General features: G+C 32.0%; 1 protein-coding gene across 1 annotated transcript; it reads right to left on the reverse strand.

Moving 5' to 3' along the window:
• Positions 1-5696: 5696 nt before the first annotated feature.
• Positions 5697-11770, reverse strand: LOC143223932 (alkyldihydroxyacetonephosphate synthase, peroxisomal-like). Its single transcript, XM_076452405.1, has 5 exons — positions 11759-11770; positions 11038-11099; positions 10172-10361; positions 6801-6858; positions 5697-6226 (listed from the first exon to the last, which is right to left on the reverse strand). Exons 1-5 carry the CDS (start codon positions 11768-11770, stop codon positions 6102-6104), a joined length of 447 nt encoding a protein of 148 aa, XP_076308520.1. The 3' UTR covers positions 5697-6101.
• Positions 11771-11803: the final 33 nt, after the last annotated feature.

Consider the following 11803-nt stretch of genomic DNA (forward strand, 5'->3'; position numbering starts at 1 on the left):
ATTTACAACTCAAATATCCTTACTCGTTATTGTTTAGTATATAAATAAGTATAACTTGCCGTTCTTCCGGGCCCGGCATGGCCAAGCGCGTTAAGCGTGCGACTCGTAATCCGAGGGTCGCGAGTTCGCGCCCGCGTCGCGCTAAACATGCTCCCCCTCCCAGCCGTGGGGGCGTTATAATCCCACTATTCGTTGGTAAAACAGTAGCCACAGAGTTGGCGGTTGGCGGTGGGTGGTGATGACTAGCTGTCTTCTCTCTAGTCTTACACTGCTAAACTGGGGACGGCTAGCACAGATGGCCCTCGAGTGGCTTTGTGCGAAATTCCAAGAGAAACAAACAAACCGTTCTTCTGTACGTGAACATTCATAAGGTTTAATAGCAAGTAATGGAAAATAAAGGTTGAAAAATGTTTTATTGTGTTATATGTTTCCCTGCATTAAGAATATTTGTTTTTCAAAATCTTAAGTACAATAGATGTTGCTGAATATTTAGAGTTACTCTTTATAAAAGTCGCATTATTTTCCAGGCATTAGTTAGAGACGAGAAACTTGCTTGTGGAAGAATTGTTTCCCATCACCACGGACGTAAGTACAAAATCTTTAAATCCAACCGTTTAGACATTTAAAAACGTAAACACAAACTGTGTGAAAAATATATTTCAAGTCTTCATAATGTTATGGGTATCATTAAATTTGTAGGTGAAAACAAATCGTTAAATGGCGATTATGACTGCATAAGGCAACTAGTAACAACGAATATTTTTCTTCTTGGCGTTTCAAATTATAACGTAGCACATTTCCAACAGTTTGATATAAAGAATCATTCTATTTTAATACATCAGAAGGAATAGACATCACTTGGTAAATTCATGAACAAACGACACTCAAATATACAATTTACTTACGAATTCTAATGATTTGTCGTCACTTATATTTACTGATTTTAACTATTTGTGTTAACTTTAAGTTTCATTTTCTTTCTTCTACAAGTATAATTTAGTTTACTGACATAACTTGCCAAAATCACTCAATTTTAAGATTTCTAATACCAAAATAATATGTAAAATAATAAACGAAATAGTTTATTTCGCAGCTTCCTATAAAATCTTACACATATACTTTTAAAAACTAAAGATAAACCACCAAATAGTTTCTGATTAAGTATATTTTATTACAATTTGTTTTTAGAACAGGTACCATGAATCGATCACTTATGTGATCATTCTCACGTACATAAGTTTTAGTTATTATGAATGCTCTAAATTGTAATAAAATGAAACACCAAATGTTTAGTTTGAACTTCGCGAAAAGCTATTCGAGGGCTATCTGCGTTAGCAGTACGTGATTTAACACTGCATGATGGAAAGCTGCTGGTCAGCATCATCCATTGCCAACTCTTGGGCTCCTCTTTTACCAGCAAATAATGGGATTGATCGTAACATTACAATGCTCCCACAGCGAGCATGTTTAGCATGACGAGGATTCGAACCTGCTACCCTTAGATCACGAGTCGCGAGCCCTAACCACCTGATAATGCCAGACCCATTCGAAAATATAACGCTGGCTTGTGTATTAGAAAACGGAAATAAAACCACGAATAAAATGTTCAAATGTAAACTATTTCATCAAATTCAACCATATATTAAAGTTAAGAAGTGCTTTAAAAAACTAACAAATATACGGACTACTATAACCTGGTAAAAGAGAGGCTGCAGCCCACAGCTCGAGAAGGAATATCCGTATTTTGTGAGAGATCTCTATGCGGGAAATTAGAAAAAAAATATAATTAATTATATGTCTCGTTATTTTGGAAATGAATTACACTATTTTTCATCCATTGTCAAATTCAGTAAAACGTAAGAATTTATCGATAGAAAAAGTGTATACGTTTATTTTAACGAAGCGGCAAATACTTTGTTTCACTTCTTTTTTAGCGCTTTTTGTCTTTCTTCGTCTATTGTGTAATGTTAACTACCATCACATCTCGTCCTTGTTACGCTAATGTTCGTCCATATCTACCATTTCTTTTATGATTGGTAAACACATATAATGTTAATTTTTTACGTAATCGTCAAAGGTAAATTTAAATCCACCTTTAGGAAGAATTGTTTTGTTTGTTTGTTTTTTGAATTTCGCGCAAAGCTACTCGATGGCTATCTGCGCTAGCCGTCCCTAATTTAGCAGTATAAGACTAGAGGGAAGGCAGCTAGTCATCATCACCCACAGCCGTCTCTTGGGCTACTCTTTAACCAACGAATAATGGGATTCACCGTAACATTATAACGCCCCCACGGCTGAAAGAGCGAGCATGTTTGGTGCGACCGGGATTCTAACCCGCGACCCTCGAATTACGAGTCGAACGCCTTAACACAATAGGTCATGCCGGGCCCCTTTAGGAAGAATATCATTCAACGTGTGCCATACACTGATAGTTAAAAGACCGGTCACGCGCACCTAAGAAGTAAACAGACACACAGTATATCATAAGTTAGCAAGAATAAGTAACTATTACCGCACATATCAATAACTTTTACTAGCTTCAGTTCGTAAGGATGGTTTCAACTTTTCTACACTTGTCTCAACATTTCGCACGGAAAGACCCCTTATAACTCTTTTTAGTCTTAAAAATTTCTGAAACCATGCCAGTGTGTTTTGAATCAAAGAACTCTTGCGATACAATAAATACCAACTTATTTTTTTTAATTTACTAAACACTTTTTTAGTATTGGACCCATGCATATGATATTTGGCAAATGTCATAAATCTAAACATCAGAGAAATAATGCTTACTTACACTCATATATTTTATATGTTAACACCTTAACCCACCATGCAGTTTTAACGATATTAGCGCTAAATCCTGATAGAAATGAAATCAAACTTTACAATGTTTTCCTTCGACTAGTGAATACCTTATTGATAGGGAGACTATATAAATGCCAAGAGAATATTGCTGAATATATAAGTTTTGATAATTCTGACAAGTTAATTCAGTCATAACCTAGCAGTGGCCATTTTGCTTTTCTGGGATTTAGTACTTCGTGAGTAATAAATAACGCTTTCTTTGCAGTGAACCTAATTCATTAACTAAGACATACAGATGCTCTATTTTTTCTACCCCATGTTTGTTTAATATATAAACATTTTAAAATTTCTGTACATATCGTATACGTAGTCTTATGTAGAATTTCAGTTGAAAGAGACACTAAGCTCTTCTCGCTTACGTTGCCTACTGAACTGGGACATTCAACTAGGGTGTCACATGCACTTTCTTGCAGATTAAACTGTACAAATTAGAGTAAATCATATCAATAAGGCAATTATTTTTTTCAACTAGAAGGTCAAGCTTCCTTTGTTTAAATGGGTAGCGCTTGCACTGTGAGAAAATTGCATTGTTGTTTTAAATACATGGTATGATGTTTTCAAAGTTTAAAATATTATAGAGTTTGCCAAATAATTTTGATTGTAGATAGATTTGAGATACACTAGAAAGCTCACTAATCCAGATGCCTACTTTTAACAATGATTTTTATTGGTTAAAATGAAGATTTTTTCATCTTCTCACTTGCGTCTAGTGTTTCTCTTTTCTTCAAACTCAGTTAAGGTTGGATACTGTAGACTTTTCCTCTACAAAGCATTTTCTGATATTGTACTATTTGTACAATAGAAATGATAAAAACTTTGAGTTTTAAACATTTTAGATGAAAATATATTACAGTTTTTTCCATTGTAATTTATTATAAAAATCCTGTATTTAAAGGTAGAAGAAAAGTAAAATAATTTTGGTTCATTGTTAAGATTAAATGAAAATTTCTCAAATCTTCTCAAGTTTGTAATAAAGTAAAAACAAGAGAAAACTTCATGAATAAAAAGTAAAATAGTGTTAAAACATTTTACAGAAGAAGGATGATATATATAATATTGTTAAAATTATAACCAAAAAACTAAACCGCTAAACAACACTATACCATTTGATTCAGAAGAGTCGTATCTATTATTAACATAGATGTTAAAGTCAATTTGTTTTATTTGTCTTATAAGATCATTCATATAGGTAATAAAAAGAAAAAGACTTATCATGTACCCTTGCTTTGTCCGTACTTGACATTTACAAAAAAATGTATTAATCCTTTCAAAGTTCTTATATACAATTTCATTTTTATACGTACTCGAAAGCACTTCAAAAATGTTTCCTGTTATGCCATTTATAATACATTTATCCCACAATATTTAACGACAGACCTATAAATCTATAAAAGCACAATAAAATTTCATAAACCTATGAAAAGACCATAATAAAAGACCATAAACCTATGAAAAGACCAGAATAAAAAGACCATAAACCTATGGTTAATCCAATATAAAACAGACAATGAACAAAAAATCCACTCAGGTTTATGGAAATATGACTGCAAGTTGGTGAAATAGGATATCTATAGAGCACTACGATAGTTTAGAAGATTAAATAGGTATATTTGTAAAGAAACAAAAGAAAATTTAAAATTATTTGTAAAAATAAAAAACAACAGTTACATTGAAATAAAGTGAGAGAACGAGTTATAATAATTTAGGTAATTTAACTTCTTTGATCTACAATAAAGAAACTTAGAAAAATTGTTCAATTGAGTGATTTAAATACCTTATTAATTTATTAAGATTTAACAACAATAGATGCATGAATGAGATATCTTGTATTAAAGAAAACAGCGAGGTAATTATAATAAACGGTACAAAAACTTCTTTTCAGATGAATAAGATCTGTAACATTCCGATAACTATAGGAGTTCAAAAAGCAATTGAAATTTTATAAAACAGATAAGGACCTGGTATTGATGGAATAACTAATAAAATGTTTAAATTAACTATTGAGAATGTAGAATTTATAATTTCTTTCTGAATAGGAGAAAGTTATCTATCTACTATTGAAAACAAATGGGGTGTAATTGTTTAATGCGATGGAGAAAACAGTCATAAAATTTATAAATTTTAGATTAAACATTTGGACAGATATAAATGGGAAATTATATGAAAACAAGAATAATACATAAAGAAACATTCAACAATTTATCATAGTTTTATCCTATGTTGTTTTACTAAAGCAAAAGGAAATTTTATAGTGCTTTTATGGATTTAGATAAACCTTTTATACCGTCTGTCGTGAAATATTGTGGAATAAAAGTCAGCTCAAATACCAAAACGTTTGGGAACCCAGACCATAATTTAGAATTGCCTAAAGGAGCTTGAATATAAGCGACAATGGCTATAAAACCAAGATTGGCTTTGTTAATTGTGGTTGTTCGTCACATTTTCCATTAGGAAACAAATACATGATACCATATGACAAGTGTAAAATGTATCTCTACATAAATATACAACTCTTATGGCGTGACTACACGATATTTGTGTATATTTGTTATAAGCCATTTCATGTTCAATCAGTTTTTTTTTATTATTCAATATATCAAAGTTTTAAAAAGTTAGTTACAATAACCTCTGTTCTTACATCAGCAGATTATTGATAGTGTCCATATTGGTATGTTTTCGCCGTTGTATGAGACCGTTCAATAAAAAAAAGTAAAGTTATAAAATGTAATGAAAATTATTTACACATCTAAATAAGAAACATGTCACAGCTTGTTCCTGGATGATAAGACAGTGTATATTTAGAACAGTCCAATAACCATTACCACACTTGATGAGTTGCTTACAAAAAATCGATTAGTATATTTCAAGTATACATTGTAAAACACATTGTACATATAACTTTCTATTTAAAGAAATACTTTTCTCAATATTACAAAGTACTCTTACTAAAAAAGTAAAATGAAGATCAATTTTGCTCTGTCTTTTTTTTTTCTAGGTATTTCCTTAAAACTTATAGAAACAAATGTCCCTATGAAAAACAAAATTTCCTAATTTTTAGTCTTAATGTTCTATCGTTGTTCTTAAACTTCAATCCAGTTATTTACAAATATCAAGGTCGACGATAATCTCCTATTTTCAGAATTTCCTGGATTAGTATATGTTTTGTATGTATAACCCATAAAGTTGATATAAAGATAGAATGCAGTACTTCTTGCTGTTTTCAAAATGTTCAAGGATCAAATCATCAAGTTTCCGTTGGCAAACACATTGTTTGGATCTATGTATTCTTTAATCGCTCTCATCATTCCAAGACCAACACTTGACACAGACTGTTTCAACCAACGTTTCCGGATCTTACCAACTGTAAATAGTATATTTTAAGAGTGACATTAATTTATTCGTATTGTTTACTTGTAACAAGCTTTTCAAACCAATACTTTTTATTAAAAGGAGAAAAAACTTTCATGATTATTTTAAACTATTAACTTTGTATTCCATATATATTTCTGAATAATAACTCTATCATATAACATGGACATATTTCAAACAATTCGATTTTAGTTAAACCTGTTTTACTTTACTTAACTCGGAGCCACTTAATTGGTGAAAATTAAAGCACCTAATGAAAATTATATACAATATAATGTCTTTTTCAGAATTAGTATTTCACCCTCATTAGATTTTTTAATCGATCAATAATAGTTGAATATTCACAATTATACTATACGAAAACTGTAATCATTTCTCCACTAATTAAGTTTAGTACATCTGTTTATGTGTTTTCATTCGGAAATAGTTTACCCTTTGGTAGATGTAGACTGTTTTCTGTTTGTTGTTTTCTTAAGTCGAATAAAATATCGGATAAATTTCCATTTTCTCTCATAACCCATTGCAATTAGAGAAAAAGCAAAATGGTAGAACACTTCTGTACTTACTTCCGTGGTGATGGGAAACACTTCCTCCACAAGCAAGTATCTCGTCTCTAGCTGCTGCCTGGAAAATAATGTTACTTTTATTTAAAAAAAAACAACAACAACCGAATATTCAATAAAATATATTGCATTTCATATAAAAATCCGTGTTCAATATTATTTTAGACATATTATAAAATTATGTTACTGCGTTTTATTAATGATATGCATCTAATAGTTAGGTAAATGAATACCAGTGCTTTTTATTGGATTACCGCTTTTATAACACTGAGCTAAAAGCGCTTTTAACATTTAACTACATTCAAGTAAAGATTTCATTCATAAGTGCTTGATAATGGTCAAAAGAAGTTTCATAACACAATATATCTGTAAAACATGGATTCATGCCTCTCACGCTAAGCTAGCGGACTGTAGATTTGAGGTTTACTTGTTCGTGTTCCCTTACGCTAAACCAAAAAAATCGCGTTTTCCCTTTATAACTCTGTGTTCTTCACTTCAGAGAAACGTCAGGCGATTTCCCTCCGTAAAATGTATATCCGGAGCCGTCTCCTGTTTTCGCACAGTACATCTACTAACTATAATCCTGTTGCCTTGCTTGTGAAGTAAATCAGCATTATATTGTTTTGTCTTTTGCTATTTTCAACACATTCTCATCCAGTCAATGACTGAGATATTGATGAACTTTTATATCCCAACTCTCAGTTATGTTACTATTATTCTTTATTGTAAAATAGAGTTGAAACGATTTTTTGTACAGATTTTGCGAATTGATGTTTTTTTCAGACAGACATTGAAAACAAAAGAAGTTTGAAGGTAATTTTATAGAAGTTTTAATGACTTTCTGGAGTATTGAAGACACGTCATCAAATTACAGGTTGCTACTTGTTACGTTTTCGATCGTGAAAAAGGGTGAGAAAATATTTTCTGCGATTAAGCAAATATGAAATTATAAAGATTATTTATGAGATTATTTGTGATTTTTCTTACACGAATATTTTAATTTTCTGACGAAGAAAGACGATTATCATAATTTCTCGTTTTACGTCAAATGTTCATTCTGCAACAGTTTTAAAAGTGTGTGCTTGTAAAGACCCCGATCCAGTTGTTTTATTGAAATAAAACACTGTAGAAACTCATTAGATTTTATCCTACATAAAACGGGTACAATTTCATCCTGATAAAGGAAATCGAGCCTCAAGCTGTTCTTTAGTTAAAATTTTCTATCTTGTCCAGCCAGCTCTTGGGAGGGTCGTGTTCAGTGGAATGGTGTAATGGGCTCACGCCCAAAGACTTTGTTTTTGTTTTTTAAATTTCGCACAAAGCTACTCGAGGGCTATAAGTGGGATTGACCGTAACGTTATAACACCCCCACGGCGAAAGGACAAGCATGTTTGGTGCGACGAGGATTCGATCCCGCAAACCTCGGATTATGAGTCAAGTGCTTTAACTGCCTGGCCATACTAGGCCATCTTCATTCTTAAAGATGATGTTCAGTACCTAATTCTCCTATTAGTGCGTCAGCATTTTCACAGAAACACAAGGTATCTTTCATTCTATAGTGAGAAGTAAGACTTTGACAGTGACTTCAGAAAATTAAAAACATTGTTCCTGGAGCTAATAAATCCCATTGCAATAAATGAGAGACAAGAAGTTTCATAAGCTGCTTTGATAGAGACAAGTAACAAATCAAATCCTTTAGTTCTTCCTATGTGATCAGATGAGGCAGCTTTTCTTGAGGTGCTACAGGAATAAAATTATTAGATGACAAGTAATCATTGTCTTCTTTGTAGGATAACTCTTAATTCACTGTTGCATGTGGCACTGGAGAATCATCCCCACGAGGTACTGGTTTACTGACAGATGTGATATATGGATATTTAATTAATTTTTTAGTGTTTTCTGATTATCCAGAAACATTATTCATGCAAAAATAACAGTCAGCTAGATGATCTTTGAACGGACGTCATATCGTAGGAACTGCAAATGGCTTAATTGTTCTCTTCATACTCAGCCACTGTATCAAGCTAGACGTACAAACTGTGTCACATACAGTACATGTGGAATCCCAATGTTTCTCTTTGTTACAAATGTTACACAGAAATATGTAGCAAAGTATCTTTACTTTAGCCAGCATTTGAAATGAATAATGTGACTATAAGGACTATCCTTATTATATAAGGATGAAGATCGGATTTTGTTTTAAATGTACATTAAGTGAGGCGAAGTTATCAACTGAATGAGAGGGAAATGACAGATAAGTGTCTGACTCCGCCCCCTTTTATGATCAGCCGAAGGACTTTGATGTTCTTGCAGACTGAGCACGTGAGCAGGTAAGCGTGGTGTGAAGTAAAAGTGATGCAAATCACTAAAATTGTATCAAGAACAATTAGTATATATGAACAATATATTTGAAATTTTACACCAATATAATACAGTCAGTGTTTGAAGTTATCACAAATGTATGTTTTTTTCGCATTAATCCGTTCAAGTAAACTGAATTTCACAGTATAAATCAATTGTTCTGAGTATTTCATATAGTGCTGTTAAAGTATGGAGATATTAAAATAACTCAAAACCTAGAGGCGATGGACAAAGTTTGATCACATATTTGAAATCAGCAACATCAAATTACCATGATTTACATGAGTTTACTCCAACAATAAATTTTTGTAGTTAGAGTAATCTAAAAATGTTACATAATCTTTCACGTGACCACTTTGTTATAATTTATTGTACCATATGTATTTTAAACATAGAAAAGAATCGTGTGAATTCATTTTGAAACAAGTTTATAACAGCCTTTTTAAAAGAAGTGTTTTCCTTTGAAAAACAAGTTTAACTTTTCTTTGTCCTTTTAACTTTCTACAAGGACCACTTGACCATCTTCTACCTCTCAAACTTAACCTTTTAATTTAACTAATAATTATATTCTTCGTTACGAGAGTGACAGACAAATCCTACTATTATGTTCATAAGAATAACTGAAACGTAGGTGATGAATGGTGTTGACTAGCTGCTTTTTCTCTAATCTACCAGTTCAAAATTAGAGCAAATAGTCCTTGTCTAGTTTTGGGCGAAATTCAACGCGTAAACGAATCTTATTACCACAAGAAAGAATTATAGCCAAATCATTTGAACTGCTCGTGCCAACATCCAAGTTTTCCAAGAAGGAACAGTTGGGTATTTCGAAAACATGATGTTGCTTTACATCTAAAAAAATGACAAACCGTCTTTTGTGTAAGTGTTCACTCCATAAGGTTGCTCATTTTTTGGAAATATTCGTCTTCTGTAATTCGGTTGCACATCTCTTAACGAAATATTGACAAGCACTCCAACTGTAATTTTAGACGAACTAATAAAAATAAAAGAGATACCTCAAGTTCCTCGTAGACATGAACAGGATCTGGAAGGCCACGTGTGTTAATACCCATATAGAAGTAAATACAAGCTCCCACTTCATAAGTCTGGGTTACTCGGTAGGAAATAAATGGTTGATGTGCTAATCCATATGATTCCGACTCTTTTAGAATTCTGTCTCTCACATTTCGACATAGAACAACAACTCTGGAAGTTGAAATAAATTGTCAAAAATAAATTAAGTATTCCTTGCACTGATGTCATGTTTATGAGTTATCTTAGTTTTGTTATCGTTGGTGCAATATCAATAATGGTGCAGTAACAGATGAATGAACATTTTAATTGTTTTTTTTCTATAAATAATACAATGTAAAAAACATTAAACAGTTTGTGCCTCTAAATACAAACTGCAAAGATATCCTACTACTGTTTACACAAAAACCTTTTTGGTTAACTTGCACAAAGCTACACAATAGGCTATCTGTACTGTGCACAACGCGGGTATCAAAATCAGATTTCAGTGTACCCCTGTCTCATGGTGCAGCTTAATTTAAAGGATTATAATACATAAAATTTGTAGTCACGTTCCTCTGGTGGGCTCGGTGCAAATAGCCCATTGTGCATCTTTGTGCTTAACAACAAAATATAACTATTTTGTGATTTTCCCCCTTTTCCATTTTTCATCTGCGATGAAAATTTATAATAATACATAAGGAAAAGTCACCTTTTTGTGCTTGTTACTTCATGCCGTTCACAAAGACGTCTATAAGACAGTTTATATTCTGTTGCATACTGAGTATAATTTAAACACATTTTAACTTTTTCGTGTTCTCTTTGGCATATATGTTTACTTTATCACTATCATGGCACTCAATAAACATACCTATCCCATGGTACGGAGGTTTCAAACGATTCTGCAAATACACCATAGTCAAATGCTAGATCCTACGAAAATAAAAACTGTTTTAATGTGGAATAATAACTATTCATTATAGCACATTATACTGTACTAAACTACTTAAATAAAGTTGATAGTTTTTCAAAAATGAAAAAACGAAGCAATAATCTATGACAATGAGTTCGTTATAAGCCTAACCACATTAAATACAGAAAGAGGAAGAAAATAGTATACCTTGTGGGAAAACATGAGTAAAACTAAATCAATAATTTAAAACAATTAATTAAAACACGAACCTTCTAAACAGTAGGAAAGTAGCAATTTAAAATAAAAACCTATAAAACTAAATATAAAACAGAAACCATTCTTTTGGACTGGTGTTCAGATAATAACAGTCTGAGTTGATGAGGCCATATTTTTTAGACCAATTTTTAAACAAAGTAAACCTTAAAGTAACTAGCGATAATAATTTATTATTTTTATCATACAGGTTCTCGTAATCCTAATCTTTAATATATTATGTTAAAGTACACAAGGTTGCGTCATAAGAGAAACGATCAAATCACATTATTCTTTAATAGTAGTTTTGGGGTAGCGAGTTTTCTTGAATAGCTGATTTCCATCTAGTTTGTCAATATAACATTAGTTACAGCGAGTGCAGGTATCTCTAGTGTAGCTTTGTCACGATTGCTTGAAACTAACACACCAAGCGATTCATTATTGCGATTTCTATATGTCATTTCGGCTATCT

The sequence above is a fragment of the Tachypleus tridentatus genome, chromosome 8, assembly GCF_004210375.1.
Source record: "Tachypleus tridentatus isolate NWPU-2018 chromosome 8, ASM421037v1, whole genome shotgun sequence".
In the NCBI taxonomy this organism is placed as follows: Eukaryota; Metazoa; Arthropoda; class Merostomata; order Xiphosura; family Limulidae; genus Tachypleus; species Tachypleus tridentatus.